A 19,042-nucleotide genomic window follows, 5' to 3' on the forward strand; every position below is an offset into this window, starting at 1 on the left:
TGGTTTGCTGTTGCTTTAACAATTCAGATGTCCTGTTCCTGACTGACCTCTTTTCTGAGGGCCACTTGGTGGTGAACACAACCTCAGCCTGGTTCCCCTGGACCTTCCTTCAGAGGTGTCTTATAGTGACGGGAGGAATTGCATGGCCCCAGGAGAAGAAGGTGGCCAGAGGTATCCCCAAGGAGAAGCAGATCGTGTTTTTTCTAGAAGCGTGCTCACAGCTTAAACTCTCCGTATCATATATCTGCTGCAGAACTTGCTTTCGATAAATAGACCTAAAGGTAAAATAAATATAGCATAGATGTTCAGTAAGTGAACAACAGTACCCATTTTGTACCGATTGAGGCTATGGTCCTGATGAAGATAAAGGATGACTTCATGTAAATTAAAGACATTAACTCCACGCAAATGCATAAGGGGATGTGTCCAGGTTACAGTCTTAACACAGCCTTTAAACTTTTGAGTACTCAGCCATCTTAAACATGTCTTTAAAATAGAGTATAATTCTTCCCTGGGCTGGGACTTCCCTCTGTAATGTTGTATGTTGTATGTGATGCACATTTCTCCTACAAGACAGCAGAGAGCAGCAAGTTCTGGGACAGGGAAAGTAAGAGAGAAGCCAAGCAGGAGGCAGGAGTATGGTTTGAACGATGAGTCTACAGCTAGAATATCTGCAATGACTTATTAAACAAAAAAAGCTAATTCTGCTTTCATATCCATTAAACTGGATTACATGAGTTCAAATGAAAGCAGAGTCTGACCAAATTCTGCTACAAATCAGCTATATAAAAGCATTAAGTTGAATGCTTAATTGGTATAAATGGCATATTTCTGCTATTAGTGTTGGACTGCAAACAACCTCAGTCTCAAATTAATGAACAAAAATTATGATCATTTCAGAAGGGTGAAAAAGGTCCAAAACTATAAAGGGCACTTCCCAAGATAATTTACTTTTACTTACGTAAACATCTGACCGCAAGGAAGGAGGGAGGTTCTCTGTACTGCTGGAACGAAATTTCAGGAAGGAGGGCCTCTCTGTCCTTTGGCAACTCTCTTCTTGTGCATTTGGAAAAGAACCTCAGTTATGTCCAAAGCTCCTGTTTTAAGATGCCTCATCCAGCCTGCAACGTTGTGCAGGTTATAACAAATCCCTCATTCAGTTTGGAAATATTTTTAAAAACATTGACCTGTAGCAAACCCTGGCAGCTCTCTAGTTCCTACCCAGGGCAACTGGTAGAGGAATCAGTAAATGTAAAGAAATCAGTTATTCACCTGAGAGCAGAATTCAGAAAACCACATCAGCAGGTAACACACCAGAAATTACTGTGTACCATCTATGCACTTAGGAGAGGATCTAGCCCCCTCTGGATTAAAGAGGGTTTTGAGCAGCTCAGGTATCAGCAGTTCAGAGCTCGGTTTCCTGTGTTGCAGCTTGGATTGAATCCAGTAGGATCCAGGGTCCGGGCTCCAGCATCAGGGAGCGAGCAGCTGGGGGTGAGGGCTATGGAAAAGGGTCTTCTTCTGTCATCCAGATGCAGTGTGAGATTCAGGTGGAGCAGCCACACACCTGATGTCCTCTGCTCAGGTAGGGAAATGAGAGCAGAGGAAAGGAGGCATACGCTTCATGACGGTGCTCAGTGCTGCCATGATGGGTGCCCAGCATGGGTTGGCCTTTTTTGACCGTTGCTGTGAGCAGGCACCCAGGCCATGACATGAGTTCCCTCTGTGGGCGGAGGGGTGCAGGGACAGGGGTGATCCTGTCCTCCCCTGTCCTCTGGATGGGGCACACTGCTCGCAGCCACTGGCACCCAGAGTACTGCAAGCCTCAATGTGTCCAGAGACGCTTCTCTGCCTTCAAGGTTTGTTAGCAAAGGAGGGTTAGCCAAGGGCTGTTAAGAGATACCACCTACAGCTGGGTGGGTAATGGAAGTATGAATTTATGGGTAAAATAAGGGAAAATTGTGGTTTGGGTGAAATCACTTTTTACATGAAACAAATATGCAAACAAAAGAAAAATAGGTGTCTGGAGGTCCTGGTCCCCGTCGTCACCATTGCCACCCCGGTGTCCAGTGCCACTTGATGTTGCCCAACAGTGGCCCTGGTGGATGGAGCCAGCACTGCCCCCCTGCCCCGCCTGTGAAACGAGGGCTCAGGCCATGCAGAGCTAAGGGTGAGGGCGCCGATCTCCCTTCTATGCCTTTGGGCTCTGAATGTGAGTTGTGATGCTCCCTCCTTATGTTTCCCCCTTCTGCGCAGCCACCCCAACTGCCAAGTGCCCCATCACACATGCTTGCAGCTGCAGGAGGCGTGTTCAGAAAAAAATACAGATCCTTCTTGTTTGGCCCCAGATTTCAGGGTTTCCGCTAGAGTTTCTCTGACCTTTTCAACCCGCCTTCTTGCTGGAATTTTAAAGAACAACTCCTATAACCCTGCAGGCTTTGCAGCCACTGTGCTGTGGAAGATTTGATCTAATAACTGATTAATTTCTGAGAGATGGCTGTTTTCTAATGGTTGTACCTGAACAAGAAACAAGACATACCATGGTGCTAGAATACATGGAATTATAGAAGAATTTAGATTGGAAGGACTCTCTGGAGGTCTCTAGTCCTAACTGCAAAGATGGACCTGGCTTCTCATGGCCCTATCCAGCTGAATGTTAAAAGTCCCCAAGGACTGAGATTTTACAGCCTCTCTGGGCCTCTCTTCTGTAACCACTGACCTTGTGATTTTGTTTTCCTCTTGTACCTAATTGGCTTTTTCCTTGTCATTGCCTCTTGTCCTTTTTCTGTGCGTCTCTGAGAAAAGTTTGATTCAATCTTCTCTGTAATCCTCTTCAAATGGTTAAAGGCAGCAATTAGTTCACCCATAAAACTTGTTTTCTCTGCACTAAACCGCCCTGGTTTCTTCAGGGAATCTTCGTTTGTCATATGCTCCAGACACCTAAACATCTTAGCAGACCTCCACTGGACTCTCTCCAGGTTGTTGATAAGATAATAAATCTATCTCAATTTAATGAGCTGTAACAAACAGGGCACTTGTAATTAAATGGTTTTTTTCTTTCTACATAGTGTTCTTAAAGACTAGCCCATAGTTCAGCTGATACATTTTGGTATAGGCACCATGAACGACTGCTGAATTGAGGAGCTAGACAGTAACTGCTCATCAACAGGTAAAGCACGTGAAGATTAGCTAGAAAACCTGAGTAAGAAATGTATCTGACCCTAAACTACAGCATTTACTGAAGCTGTTTATAACAAAAGAGATGGATGAGACAGAAATACTCCCAAACACGATCCAAGAAAATCCCTACAGAGGATTCTCTTTCTCAAGAGCACAAGTAGTGAGATGCTAGCACTGAGGCAGCGTGAATGGCCTCTTTCTCAAGAAATATTTGCTTAGATGGCCAAAAATAATTTTAATATGAGCACTTTTAACTAAACATTCTAGCAAAAAGCAAGGATCACAGCTCTCCACCTTTTCCTGTGTGTGATATCCAGCAAGGAGCCAGGCTTTGGGAGAGAAGCACCTGCTACCCCACGCCAGAAGCAGTGGGATTGGGGAATGCCGTTCCCGTCTGTGCCCCACTGAGGGATAACCAATGCCACAGAGGGGGCAGGCGTTAAAATCTCCCAGTTACCTGGTGCGAGCTCTCCTCCGTGAGCAATATGCTCTTGTTAGACCTAGCTGTTGTCTACAGAAGAGTCTGTGGATCCGTAGCTTTTGCAGGACAGTTATTTCAGAAGTGGCCTTTAGCGGTGGTGTAGTATATGCCAGCAAGATTTACTGAAAGCATAATTACACATTACCCTGACTAACAGTACCGAAGCCAATCTATTGGCTTGTTGAACTCTACAGCAGTGGTTTTGCTGGCAAAGAGCATGATTTTTGGTTTGGACACATCTTGCCAATACAGTTATGGCAGCAATATTTTATTAAGGGGACCCTGATCAGGCAGCATTTACTGAAGCAATTATGCTGTGTTTTCAAGCTTTGCATGCAGCTGGGACCCATGACATCCTGAAATGAGACGCCGGGATTTGTGCTCTTGCTGTGTACTGCGCCTCTGAGCTATATAAGATGTGGTTCATCAGCCAGAGAAGCTGATCTGCAGGTGTAATGTGACAGGGGTCTGTTTTGGAGCAAGCATTTCAGCCAGCTGCTAGGGGTGGTCTTCTAACAAATTATTCCACGTTGTGACCAGATATTTCTTCTTTCAGGGTCTTCTGGGCACCAGCAGCTTTGAGGAAGGGAAGGGGCTGAGTGGGGGAAAGGATCCATTTGACCTCTCCTTAAGGATACAGTGATCCAGGGAAAACATAGTTCTGCATACTGCTGAAATTTGGTGCACGTGTGTATGTCTCCACAGGGAAAGGTCTACTATAACCTGGAAGAAAGTCCTGGCATACAGACTGAGAAATCCTGGCAGGCGCGATGTGATACCCAGCAGCTAAAGCGAGCCGATGCCATTGTACCGTGGGTAGAGAGAAGCGGCTGAGCAATAACCTCTTGAAGAGCGCATAAAAGGGCAGCACAAGAATGGCAACCACTGCAGTTCTCCTTTCATCAGCAGTTAGCCTGAAAAAATGAGAAAAAGGCAGCAGTGTCCGCAAGGCAGCCTGCCAAGTCTTCGTCTTGCTCCATGCTGAGGATTGCTGGCAGCTCCGTTGTATGTGGGGCACTTGTTTTCCAGCCAGACTCCTGGACTTTGGACATACGGCTGTTTGCTCCATACCCTCTTCTCGCTCGTAGCATGAGGAGGGCAGTGGTGGAGGAAAGGCGTCCGGTGCTGTAGGATTCAGGAGGCTGTGCTTCTCCTCACGACCAGCACTGCCACACACATTACTGCATGGGGACACACGGTCACCTCCAGTCCTTCCTCCTCCCTCCTCTGCGTGTGCAGGACCTTCAGGGTTCATCTGAAATCTCCGGTACAGCATCTATACAAATGTTTCTCTCAGCTGCTCAACCTGTTTTTCCTGATATGTTTCTCATGTCCTTTAGTTTAGATAAAAGATAAATCCCCCACTTTTCAGTCAAAGCTTGCACTAGCTATTGCTCTACCCTAAAGCCCCATCTCTTAGAATATGATACAACCAGCTGGCTTTGGCTGCCTGGCAGGATTCAAGCAATAACCCTCCCTGAATTTATATTCATCCTGCAGTTGAGCTACTCCACCCATATATCTCAAATTCCCAAGTGACCGTGGAGAAGCCATTTAGATGGCTTTCTGCATGCAGCCTGAGTGTCAGGCAGCAGTAGGGAGTGATGGGCAGCCTGGGTGCCAGGCAGTCTCGGGAAGAGCCCGCAGTCCCTGGATGCAATGTGGTCTTCGTTAATCTGCCGGGTTCATTACACATGGGGCCTGTGGCCCAGATGACTCATTCAGAAGTGCTACAAGATTTTTCTTTTTTCTTGAGAAGGGTGGAAGAAAAGACTTCATTCCACACTCAATTTTTATAAGAAGTTCCTCAGAAAAGATGGGCAATTTTGCATGCATTCCTTTCTAACCCAAAACATTTTGCAGAAGGCACTTTCATAATGCAGTCTTATTCATCAGCCCAGGCAGGATCACATCACCAAGGAATTGTGGCTTAAACTGATTAAACATGTGAAGCTACACTTGATGGGTCTAGAGCTTGAAAAAATGTTGTTTACTGAATCACTAAAAAGCACTTAAGAGCTATTCCCATGACTGCTAAAAACATTTAAAGGGCCAGTGTTACAAAGGGTAAGCTAATTAATGGTGTATTAGCTGAAATGGGTGGGACAGGGTTTGAAAAGTTCATGTATGCCTGCTCAGAGCTAAAGGAAATCAGCAGAACTGAAAGAAACTTGAAGACAGTGTCAACTCGATGATGTCCCAAGGCACACCCATCTGTGAAAGTATCTTCCACCCCTTGAATCCGCAAGGACTAATGAGTGGTAGGGTAATGGAGTTTAAACTGTTTTAAGAGTACTTGACACAAAAGGGGAAGAGAAATTACTTAGAGTGTCATTAGGAAAATTGGGAGGAAAACAAGTGATGGAAAATTTAGCCTGATGTTCAAGAAACTCGGAGCTACTGACATTAATCCATGTCCAGTCCAATTGCCAGTGATGGGAAGCAGAAACGGGTGTCTGATTGTCGGCATCCTACAAACTTCTGCCTACGATTTATAAAGTGCCGTGGATAGCTGAGGGTAGAAGATACTGTAAGCAGTGTACTTTGGGGATTAATAGTCCTTAATGACCTTGGAGCTGTTCCAAATACAGGCTTGACCTCAATGTTATCAGTCATATTTGGCCAATACTACAGCCTGCAAAAGATGACTGCTTATCTGTGTTCTGTTTAACTGAACGTGCATATGACATTGGAAATAAGATCAGTAGATGTTTTTTTCATTAGTATTCGCATGCTGAGAATTGAGAGGGTCTATGCCGCTCACAGAGACAGTCTCAGATGCATGCTGGTGGATATTTACAGCTAAAAGCTTGTTCCTGTATTTAAGGTTTTAGATTGCCCCTTTTTAAGCCGCTTATATACATATCGTATCACATTAATAATAATTAAGAATAAACATCAGTTTTTTAAAGAGCAAAGTAGACTTGTCATCTTGAATCTAAGGTTTTTTTGCCAGTTCAACTAGTGTAAAGTTGCTCTGTTGACATGAATCATGACGCTTAGCTTTTATGCAGCATATAATCTCACATGCTCTAATGTTAATTAAATTCCAAAGAAGCAGTTTTCCGATCTCTCCACAGGGAGCTTGTTTGCCTTAAAATGAAACTACTGGGCTGAGATAGTCTCCACTATACTAGCATTACGTTCACTACATTAACTCAGTAAAGACTTTGGCATAAGACATGTAGCTGAACCTCAGTAATCCCCTTTGCTTATCTGGAAACCCAGGGCTCCTGCACCGAGTCTCATTTGCGGCAGGGTCTTACGCTGGTGACTCATTGCGATATTAACCTTTCCATTTGTTATAACACCCTGAAGCGTTATCACAGCATTCAAAGGAGTCGCACAAATAAATGAGCAACGTACACATTGCTGTGAGGTGACGGTGGCCGGGCTTTGTTTGCAAAGCCTTCCCCATGCTGATTAAGAATCGTTGCACTGCATCTGTCAGCGTTTGATTTTACTTCTCCGTGCCCCTTTAGAAAAGGGCTGGAGGAGTGTTGTCCGTCCAGAAGCAGTTTCCCCTCCCAGTCCCAAATGTATTCTCACTTAGCACATGGTTCAGATAGCAGAATGAGCAGAAGGAGGGAGAAGCGCCTGCCACAGAGCTCTGCTGCGTTGGAAACCGGAGCAGCAACCAAACCCTCCACGCATGCTTGCACCCCTGGCTCCCGGGTGCACATGAAGCTCCGGGAGAGAAAAGATGTTGAGGTTACAAGTTCCCTGAGGAGGACTTCCCAGTTGGGGTGCGTGCCTGAGGGGGCAGCTCTGCTCCTTCTAGACTATTGCTGGTTGCTCGGGTTTGGGGAAGGACTGAAAGAAGAGGGGCAAGTGAAGTCTTTCTACCCAGGCAATGATTTGGGGGTGGGGGAGAGGGGATGAAGAAGTGGCTGGTTAGCTTGCGCGTGAACGAAGGCTGGTCCTGCTGTTTAGTCACCAGGTGAAAAAGCCTCCCATCAAAGGTGTTTTCTGGCTGTGTGACTTCACCAGTACTAAAAGAAAGAGGAGGAACAGAGACTAACACCGAAGCCTTGGCTGGTCCTGGGGCATATGAAGAGTGTTTGCCTCTCATAAATGAAATGATGGGACCACTTGCTTGGCTTTGGTGTGAACAAAGAATGAAATAGGAAATGCTCCTATTCAGGGTGAGAGCCCTGGACATCTTTGAATCCACTTAGCATTATATGCAGTGTCAGGATGCTAGTCCTGAGTGCTCTCAAATTTTCTCAGAGGTTACAAGCTCAAGCACTTGACTCAAGCGAAAGCTGAGACTTTTAAAGGTGGATACAAAGGAAACTAAACTTTCCCCTGGGGTATCCAATAGACCCTACGCAGCCAATTAGTGCATTTCTCTCTCCATCCCAGCAGTGTGAGGTGTAAGGGGACAGTGGGAAGAACAGGAGGTGTCAGGGGAACTCATACTCCAGGGGAATATGGTTGGGGTAGGGAGGAGAAAAATAATTGCAGAGTGCCTGAAAAGCACATGTCGCTCATCCGGCAGGATATATATGCTCTGCACAAATGTCCTGTCTCTGTGTTGGGGCTGGGATTAGGGCAGCACCCATTCTGGGCCCTGCTGTGGGCTGAAATCCCACCGGGACAGGTCTCAAGAGCCCGAGGGTTGGGAGGGATAGGGGTAAGCATGGTGGGTGGGAGGTAGAGAGAGTCCTTCGAAAGTACTCATGGACACTAGTTCTGAAACCCCACTGACACCCCCCTAGCCTTCCTTACCAAGGGAGGGGTCTATGTCTGGGCATCAAATCTAATGTTTACACAGCCCTGAGATTGCTTTCTTAATACAACTACTGCTGCTACTTGTTTTGTGTTGGTTTGGGGTGGGGTTTTTTTGCTTGGGGTTGATATCGCCTTTATACAGAAACACTCATTTTCTTGGGGAGCTTAGGTGTATTAGCGCATTCTGGAAATACTTTCCCGGGGGCATACGCTAGAGCAATAGATCAAATCCTCTGCGATCCTTGTGAACATCTAATACTTGAACCGAACGTTTTTAATTCTCATTGTCATGAAGTACTACCAGGCTGGGGTCTTAGTCCTTTACCAAAAAATATTCCCATCAGATTCAATGCCGGATGCAAATAAAAGCAAACAATTTTGTCCGTTGCCATTTTTTTTATAAGGCACTTGTCATCCTTCAAGTCAGTTTGGGTTTGTTCAAAAAAGGAGAAGGTGTTACACTGTTGAATATTTGTCAGTACAGCATGCTGCATCCAACAGTGTTTCATAGAAGGGAGGTAAACACAGCAGGTCTTTGATGACACGGTAGATGACTTGATGCAGGAAGAGTTTTACTGATTATTGAAAAACATCTCACTGCCCAAACAGTAACCTTCTTGGTTTAACCTTTGTAATCCAGGAAAATCAGATAAAGTAGGAATTCTAACATATGTATAATTGTACTGGAATAATTAAACCTTGCAGCTGTGGTCACAAACTTTCCTTTCAAGCAGCACCTTCAGAGCACTCACTCACATTTGCCCTAATCAAAGAAATGGAAGTTAGGAAAAGTGCAGGCTTGCTGTCCATTAACATGAATAGGAAATGCGTATTGCAAAAATGTCTCTCAATATAAGTACCAGTAACTCAATTTGGAATAACTTGTGGTTAGTGGGATTTGCTTTTAAGCAACTGAGTTCAAATATGTAATACAGCAATAGTGGGAAATGGTTTAGATTAAGCAAATAATGTAAAAATCATTTCTGGATATATTTTTATTAAATTTTCTTATTGTCACAAGCTCAGAGCCTGATGTTGCAAATGTCTGAGAAGCTCCTGGGAATTGCTAAATACTTTGCAGTCCTACCATGGAGGAGGCTGAGAAAATTTTAAAGCACTTTGGAGGAAAGAGGTTTATAACTGAGATGTAGATGAAAAAATCCACAGGACAAATTGTGTCAGAATTACCATACTGGGCAGTGAAAACCTTTTTTAGAAGAATGTAAATGTGAGTATACTGCCTCAGACATAAGGCCCATTTGGCCCAGTACCTTGTTTCACTTTTCCAGCTGCAAACTATTTTCAGTTCAGGGGGTTATTGAACCCAGTGTGGTTTGCAGTCAGTATTAATGATTGTTCTAAACATCTCTCCAACCTCTTCTTCAACATATGCAAACCCAACATCCTTTGGCAAAGAATTTTCCAGCTACGTGAGAAACCATCCTGTTTTATCAGTTTTGAAGCAGGTTTCTACTTGCTTCATTTGATGGTCCCCAATTCTGGTCCCAGAAGAGACTACGAACAGTTGTCTGCCCTCTCCAGACCACCCATGAGTTCGAAGACTGCTGTTATATACTCCCTCAGTTATTTTTTTTTCCCCTGGCCAAAGGCACTACTCAGTCATTCCTTGTCTGACCTTCAGTCATCCTTGCTGTTTCAAATTTTCCCACTTTTAATATGTGGTATCTGAGAGCAGGGTACCAGAACCACATTGACTCCTCCAGGTATGTGCAAACCATGCATTGGTACAGTAGCATAGAGATGTCCACTGTTTTAGTCTCTATTTTTAACTCATAATTCCCAACATATACTTTGCCTTTTCACCACGATCAGTTGTTGGGCTGATGTGTTTGTGGTACTGCTACGTTGTAGCCCCCCCAGATCTTGCTGCTGAGTGTCAGCCCAGAGCCCATCACTTTGTACGTGAAGTTAGGATTGTTCATCCCATTTTACACATATCTACATTGCTTTTATCTGCCATTTCATTGCTAGGAATCCTCAGGTCCTCCTACAATTCCAATCTTCCCTCAGTCTCGCTGCTCTCAACAACTTCATGCCATCAGCAAACATTGCCATCCCCCTGTTTACCCTCTTTCCAGGTCATTTATGAATGTGTGGAACAGCAGAACTCCAGCACAGACCCACGCAGAACTCCACCAGCGATCTCCCTCTGCCTTTTACTCCTGCCCTCTGTTCCTCTCTATTAACCATTAATTTCTTCCTGTGAAGACTTTCTTTCTTATGCCGTAGCTGTTTAATTCCCTTAAAAACCTTTGGAGAGGGACTTTGTCAGGACTTCTTTAGAAATCCAAGTAAACTCTATCAATTTATATAACACTGGTACCCGCTCTCTACAAAACTCTCCAAGAGAAGCCAGCGTTGTGCTTCCAGCATGGAGCACCCCACTGCCTACAGCCACTTCGCTCTTCCACCTGCCCCTTTGACTTCTCCATGTCCCTTGCTCCTCTGGTAAGGACACCAAACCTAAGTACATTATCTCCAAGTACAACCTCTAAGGAAGTTCTGTTGCTTTTGATTAATTATAAACATTAGCAGTTTTCAACCCTGTGTTTCAGGTCAATGGGAAAAAAAAAAAAAAGAGATTGACTGCAATAAGAGGATTTATAAATCTGTTGTCAAAAATCAAGACTGAGTCAATGAGGCAGATAACCAGAAAAGTAACCAGAAAGCACACAGGCTTATTTTTACCTTAGCCCTGAAAGCCTCTTTTCTATAGTGGAGGCTTCCATCTTGATGAGCATATAATATCTTGCGATCCAATTTGCTGAGAGTTTGACCTAGAAGAAATCACTGTAACCATGTAGGATTTCTTTGCAGTATGGACATGTTGCTTGTATACAGCTCAGTAGGTCTTGGCTGCACAAGGCTGTTTCAATTTTTAATGAAAGACTCCTAGAGATGAAATATTTAACACCTCTTTCTGTAAAGTCCAACTCCCCTTACTACCTCTACTAACATTGTAAAGGGCAGCGATACTGCTCATTGCTTTAAGTGTTTTAGAGTGATGGATGAAAAGACAGGTTTGCTTTTTAAAGTCGGGTATAGTTCGCAAAGATCACTGACCTTGAACTGAGTCCTGCAGTTCTTTACTTACTAAGGTCAGTGGGAGTTTCAATTAATAGGAAGATTTTAATCAAGTGAGAACTGTGCAAAACCTTATTGGCTCTTTTTTCAGAAAAATCCTTGAAAATTCAAAAGAACCCTCCTACAAAGATTACATGGTACAGAGAGAGATATTCTTTAAGCCATCTGAAAGAGAAATTAATTGTTCTACAGCCTGCCCAGAGGTGACAACAATTAGTACCAATCCCTTCTTTTGACTAATTTTAAATTTCCCTGTTCATTTCTGGGAGAAATCTTTAAAGAAATCCATCCCTTACAGTGTGCATTTTCCCTCCTGGGAGTTGGAAATGTTTCTACTGTATCAATGGGAAACTGTAGTTCAGAACAAGGAACTTTAAACATGAGTTGGCTCCAAAGGAAACCCACAGAAGCTGGTGATCTGTGCGCACTACAGCGCTGGCTGATCAATAGTAATTCGGGGATAGAGTGGTGTATCGTCAACTGAGAAATATTTCAAGGCTTGATTAGTTGTGCTCCTTTCCCATTGGGACTGTAGTGCAATCTTCACTTATAAAGACATGTGATCTGAAAGCCTGAGGCAGAACAATCCTTGTTTTCACAGGAGAAGCTTTTCTGGGATGGAAAAGCTTTTACAACCTCATCCTTGTTTCTAAAAGCTGTGTCTTCTCCACAAAATTTAAAAAAAAAAAAAAAAGCGAGCTTAGGATGGCATCAACATCACAGCCTCTGCGAGGTAAAAGGGCATGTAAAAAAATATTTTGGGCAGTGTTTCCTCATGCCTGCTTCATTCTGTCTCTTGTGATCTATGCTTTTCTTGGGGCTCTCATGTTTTCCCACATTGAAGGTAACCGGAAGGTCAATTTAAGTGAAGAATATAGAAAATTTCTGCAGAATCTGTGGTACATCTCCAGAAATCTATCAGGTATGTACTGGAATTTCAAAATGACTTAACTGTACAGAGGGTTACTCATTCTTTTGCTTTTTGAATGAGATTTTGGGCTTTTGAAGACATTCTTCAAAATACTAACAGCTGAACCTGCAAACAGGATTTTCCCTCTGCCTAGCTAATGACTGCTGTTGTTTGCTTGTCTTCCTTAGCTGTGATTTTTGACTGTAAGCTTCCCTGGCTCCTGTGTTCCTGCCTGAAAAGACTTTTCCTGAGGTGCCTGTGTTCTCCCTTTTGCCTAAGTTACCTAAGGAGCTAAGTTACCTAAGCTCCTTAAAGGGCAGTTGAGATTCCCATGGTATTTCCCTCGGATTGCTGGGGACTGAATCCTCTGTCTCAGAAAGTCTCTTCCAGCTCCCTCTTCCCAGCTCTGAGCTCCCCTACCAGCCCTCTGGCGATGGGATGCTCGGATGGATGCAGGTGCAGTGCTGCGCCCCGGATCCGGTGGTGCTGCTGGAGGGGATAGAGGGGAGGAGAAGGGGTAGAACTCCTCCTGGATCTGTGCTGGGGCTTGTACATGGGCTCGGACTTTCACTCAGGTAGCTGTGCTGACACTATGACCTGTTTGGGGCAAGCATCCCTGTAGATAATGTCCTTTCAAGCAGACCTTAGCCACGGGGAGGAGGAACCAGGGGTGCAGGCTCTGAGAGTCACAGCAGGGTGCTGGGCAGTGCCACCCGAGTGGTTCACATCGGTCACGTACCGACGACCCCACATTTCTAGTGTCCTTGGGTCAAAAGAAGCCTAATCTCCTGGGGAGTCCAAAATGAAACAGGACATTCAGGCTGGAAGCTGAATATTCAATCTTCCTGCCCTGCTTCTGTACGCTTATTTTTGTGTCATATTTCGACTTTGTTGGAGCATAGCTTGTTTATTTGTTCCTTGTTTCCTTATTCACTGAAGCCAGTGGACCCCTCTGATTTTTTCGGGGAGGGGAAAGGGGAGGGTTAGGTGAATATTTTTATGTTCTAAAAGAGTACGAGCAAATTCTCAGCTGGAGTAAAGTTCACTGGAATAACAGGCTGGCTGCTCCCTGAGTGGTGGTCTGCAAACACTCACCGTATCTCCTGTTGTTACTGTAACAGATAACATGACAGAAAATGAGGAGATATTTAAGGAAAAAATCCATGCACTGCTCAACGCAGCTGAACGAGACTGGTTTGTCAATCCAAAAGATATATGGACTTTCTTTGGGTCTCTCTTTTTCTGCTGCACAGTATTCACAACTGTGGGTAAGTTCAGAGGTAAAGTAACCCCCTGAAGAACCTATTGCTATTGCTGCTTTCTCTAATGTATTTCTTCCAGGGAATTAAAAAAAAAAAACAAACCCAAACCTCCTTGAATTTTTCTCCTGAGTATTGACGACGAGTCTGCAAGGGGTTCCGCAAACACCGATTGCAGAGAGGTAGCTGAGTCACAGAAACAAATCAGAATTTAGTAACTAGTGATGGTACACACTAATTAGCTGCACCATTACATGCATACTGTAACATGTACTCATAGATGACATGTACAGAAAACTATTATATTAAAGTAAAAAGAAAGATCAAATTTTCAGTCAAACCTTATCCTTCCTCCTATTGCGTGTTATGTTGGGTAATGTTTTCTTCACTGGAAGAGCTAATTCATTATGCATATATTGTTTTTCAATTGCTTCTCTGTTATTTATGTCTAACCCCACTTTGTAAATCTATGGCTCCGTAATTAACCATGCTGTTGTTGTTCACACTTCTCTGGGTTAACAGCACACAGCAATGTTTAAGTCACACCTCTGAAATCTTTCATTCTGACTTCATATTTCAAAGGAGGACCTAGATCAAATAGAAATATCTGCTCTGGTTTTGGCTCCCTCTGCATTGCTAAATACAACTCCTCATGCTCATTCCCAAAGTTACTTTTATCCCTTTGCTAATCTTTCTCAAATGCTGGCAAGCACAGACACTGACTATCTGAATTTGTCAGAATCAAAGCTGGATGGGAAATAGTCCCACGGCATCGTATCAAATTGCAAAGACATTTCTCCACTGCATTAGGATATATTCAAGATCCCAGCATGGGTATGCATCTTAATGCAAAAGAAAAACTGAACCTTAAAAAAGAGCTTATCCTATACAAGGAATAGTGTGAGAGTTAATATATTCACTTGGAGCACGGAGGAGACCCTTGCGTGCTTTCTAAGTTGCAGCAGAGATGCACCTCAGACTCTGATGTCTTAGATGACTGTTCAACTCAGCTTCTTGAAGCCCCTGAGCTTGAAGACAATCATCTAGGTTGTCAGAGACACATACTGGAGATGCAGACCTGAATCCTCACCCCAGTGAATATTTCCTAGTACAAACACCACAGCTAGGAACATTTGAAAGAAGATGTTTTATCAGAAAGCTTTGACTTCAGCAAACTGATGAAAAACTATATTGTTGAAAACTTCTTGCCTGGGTATATTTACCCATCTCCATTAACATGGGACTTTACAAATGCCCCCATACACACTGAGCCAACATATTTGTTTCTAAACTGCCATTATTTTTGGCCTTCATAGCGCTGAGCATTAACACAGCTTCCTCAGGCTCTGAGCTGAGTTTTGGGATCAGTAGGAAGCCTGGAATATTTGTTGCTAATAGGTGGCTATTTCCATTGCTGTGGGTTTGTTATTTGCAGTATTAGGAACTGATAAATCACTTCAGGTTAGAGTCAGCTTAGCTACCTTTAATCATCTAGGAGAAGCGAGGCATCTAGTCTGAAGATCAGTGGTCTGAACTGCTGTCTCTTCTCTGCCTGCGGAGGTTGCCTAGTGGCTCAGCTAGGCTAGATTTCTGGATAGCTAAATTGAAGCTCAAGATTAGTTTTAACCCTTCAAACTGCACTAGGTATTTTAATGCATGGAAATTGAGAAAAAAAAAAATTACTCTGTACAATAACTACCATAATTAGTCTTCCCCAATTGCTTCAGCAGTAAGGATTAGCATTCCCAGTTAGCCAGTGGGGAACAGAGTGACAGAGAACAGGTTTTCAGTGCCTCACAGCAAAGGAGGGGCCAAGGTTGGATTCAGACCAAAGGCTCCGGCAGCCATTAGTGAAAACAAGCCTGAATGGACGAAGAAATTGAAGGAAACCATACCTCAGCATATGAGCTAATAATCTTACAGGCTAAGTGCCTGGCCTGGAAGATCATCTACAAAAGAACAATGTATTTGAAGGGAGAGAAGAAATGCTTTACTTCTTTTTGGAGGATGAGAAGAAAAATGGTTGTTAAAATTTAATACAATTAATATAATACTGATGTTTTTTCTCACTGTAATGGAAAAGGACTAACTTACAATTTAAGTTTCATATCCAGTATGTTAGAGGAAGGAACTATAAATACACAAATTGAATTTAGGGAAAGGGCATATCTTCTGCTACCATTTTATGTATCATAAAGGCTGTGTGTCTGGTAGTACTTCCCTATTTGTTGTAATTGATATTTGTAAGCTTTAGTACTCTAGAATAAACACACATTTCCTCATGTGATAAACATATGCTTCCTCACTTGATCCTTTGTTTTTCTGAGTACATTTAAGAGACTCTGAAAACTATGAAGTCAGTACAAACATAATGTCAATACAACATATGCCATTACAGCTAGAGCTGATGAATTAGGGACAATTTCAAATTCTGTTATTAGCTTACCATTCGTCACACATAGTTTTGGCAAAGAAATGAAGTTTGAGGCATGGGTCTCATTGTCCCAATCTGATTCATAGTGCTGTCCCAGTTTCAAAATTCAGACAATCATCCAGATCTGAATCTTCCCAGAGCTCAGGGAGTTTCGTGCCCAGAAATCATTCAGTCGTACTGTGAGATCCTGGAGGCTGGCCAGGAGATGATCCCCCAGCTCCTCACGCACAGTCCATTAGCTTCCCCCAGCATCGGCTGTCGTCTCTCTCAGCTCAGCCCTCAGCTCGACTTCCCTGCGGAGGGACCCATGGGCCCAAGACCTCTCTTGCTGAATTGCCTTTTGGATCCTTCTTAACCCAGATTCCCAGGTCAGGAAATCTTCCTGATAACAGTCTCCAGCAGGACAGAGGCTGCACACTGGTCTTGGGCTGGCCCAAACCTTTTGTTTCTCCTCCCTAAATGGCCTCTCGCTGCCAGGCAGCTGTCAAACAGCTGAGAAGGTGCAGATAAGGTAGGAAGAGTTAATTCGACAGAACTGGCAAACTCCAAACCTCCAAGCACTTGAAGACGTAGGATGCCTGCATTAATAACCAGCATTTGAGACTCAGAAATTTTAATAGCTTCAAAGCAAAGCCAAAAAGAACAGTATGCTCTGGGCTAAAAATTGACTTTTAAAATTGACAGCAATAAAAATCTCAGAGGACGTGAATACCTAATAAATCACAATGTTCTCTCTTTCTCCCTTTCCCTTCTCTTCCTCTTTTTGTTTTTGTTCAAGGTTATGGTAATACCTATCCTGTGACACGGATTGGAAAATATCTCTGTATGTTGTATGCTTTATTTGGCATCCCTCTGATGTTCTTGGTCCTGACAGACATGGGAGACATCCTTGCGACTGTCTTATCCAAGTCTTACAATGAATTCAGAAAACTACAGTCAAAAATTCTAGCCTCTAAACTCTGTTCCGGATCCACATGTAACAAAGGGGATGAACTGAAATCCAGAGCACAGTCTAAAGTAGTCATCAATGAGCCCTTGACTATTATGGAAGTGCTGAAAAGTCAGCCTGGTGTTAAAAGGAAGCCGATCAAATATCGCAATGCCGAAATTTTTGAAATGTTAATCGCCAGAGAAAACGAACACACAAACCCAGCAAGAAATAAAAGCATTGAGAGATGGAGTTCATGTCCCGAACTAGCCAGGGGAAAGACAATGTCCAGAGTAATCGAGAATTTTGACAAAATAGGGAAACAGTTAGAAAAATTAGATGTGCCCATTGTATTAATGGTGCTGGTTATCTTTGTGTACATCTCCTGTGCAGCTGCTATTCTTCCAAAGTGGGAAACCAGGTTGGATTTTCAGGAAGCCTTTTATTTCTGCTTTATCACCTTGACAACTATTGGATTTGGAGATACACAACTGGAACATCCCAAGTTTTTCTTGTTTTTTTCCCTCTATATTATTATTGGCATGGAAATTGTCTTCATTGCTTTTAAGCTGGGCCAAGACCGCTTAATTGGTTTGTATAAAAAGCTGATTTCATTTTGTGGGGAGAAAAAGATGCCATCAAAGAAGGTATATCCAAAATAAGAGCACTCATTTCTCCTTCACTTGTAAGCATTGGCCACTGCAATGAGATGAAACTGTTCCTGTGCATTTCTGTCTTGAGCTGGCAGGAGGCGTATTTTATTCTGATTTCCTATGAGAATCTACTGTAAAATGGCTGAATACCTCAGAAGACACTTGGTGAAGGCATCTCCGGGGAGTACTTTCCAACAGGGTCCCATCTCCTAAATAATAAAAGAAGATGATGCACGATGAAAAAGCAGAAGGCTCTCCCTGCCAGTGCTCCCTAGCATCTTCTGCGAAGCTCTGACTTTCAGCAGCCTTTCTGTCCCTTCTCCCACAGCAAGCCAATTTAGGATTTTTTTTTCAGCACTTGTCCAAGCAAGGCCCAGATCACTGTCTCGTCCTGCTACCTTGTCTGCAGCCAGGGACAGCTTGGTTGTGGCTGTCGGTACTGAACCGTGACAGCATGCTACTGCAACATGATTCATCATCAGAGAGAGCTGGGGAGAAGAAGTATGAACCCAGCTGCTCTTCCGTCATGATCGCATGTGTTGCAAACATTGCACCTCTGTGCAGGCCAGAGGAATTTTAAAATGAAGGGAGGGCACCAAATTTTCACCTCTTTCTCTGTTCCCTGTCCAGAAATCGGTCAGAAAACTGTTCATCTCTTCAGGGCTGAAACCACTCCTTTTCCATCATGATTTATTCCACATTTGTACTGTGCCCAGAGTTGATATGTGTCTCATGGTGGACAGCCATAGAAGTGCTTATGACAAGCTCTGCTCTTGAGATGGCCACCTGGGGGAAGGCACGCAGCAAACCCGAAGGTGACTGCAGCCGTGGAACGAAGCTCCGTCTCTTTGCTGTTAAAGAAGCATGATGGTCTGGGGACACTGATCCCAGAAGTCCTCGCTCCTAATCCAGGTTTTACTCTGCACAGACTACTTGACTTCTGGGAGTTCCTTGAACCACTCATGGAAACAAAAGCCTACCTGTTTTACTGGGATGTGGTGAGGATCCTGTAGTTATATACTTGTGGAGCACATTAATATGTGAATAATGCTGTTTCTTCAAGATTTTACTTATATTATTCATAATCTGAATCGAGTTGTCAATGATAGATAATTTTTTCTGTCAAAAAAACCCACCACACTTTATAAAAGAAACCACTGACTGTAATTAATTGCCTCTTAACTTGTAAATTATATGCATGCCCACCGAATGTGATCTCTAGGTATTACAGCATGCTTGATTATGACAGAATGTACATTATTCTCCGTAGTGAATTTGCCATTGGAAGCTGAGATTTTCGGAATATTTACATGGCATCATATCTCTGTTACACTCCATGTACATGGTAATGTGTATTC

The 19,042-nt window shown here is 43.5% G+C and overlaps 1 protein-coding gene across 1 annotated transcript; it reads left to right on the top strand.

Annotated features, from left to right (window-relative positions):
* The first annotated feature begins 12,205 nt into the window (after positions 1–12,205).
* Positions 12,206–17,693, top strand: KCNK18 (potassium channel, subfamily K, member 18). The gene is made up of 3 exons (XM_009581432.1): positions 12,206–12,422; positions 13,532–13,678; positions 16,882–17,693. The coding sequence occupies exons 1-3, from the start codon at positions 12,206–12,208 to the stop codon at positions 17,691–17,693; spliced, it is 1,176 nt and encodes a 391-aa protein (XP_009579727.1).
* Positions 17,694–19,042: the final 1,349 nt, after the last annotated feature.

This window comes from Fulmarus glacialis, unplaced genomic scaffold, assembly GCF_000690835.1.
Source record: "Fulmarus glacialis isolate BGI_N327 unplaced genomic scaffold, ASM69083v1 scaffold270, whole genome shotgun sequence".
Lineage (NCBI taxonomy): Eukaryota > Metazoa > Chordata > Aves > Procellariiformes > Procellariidae > Fulmarus > Fulmarus glacialis.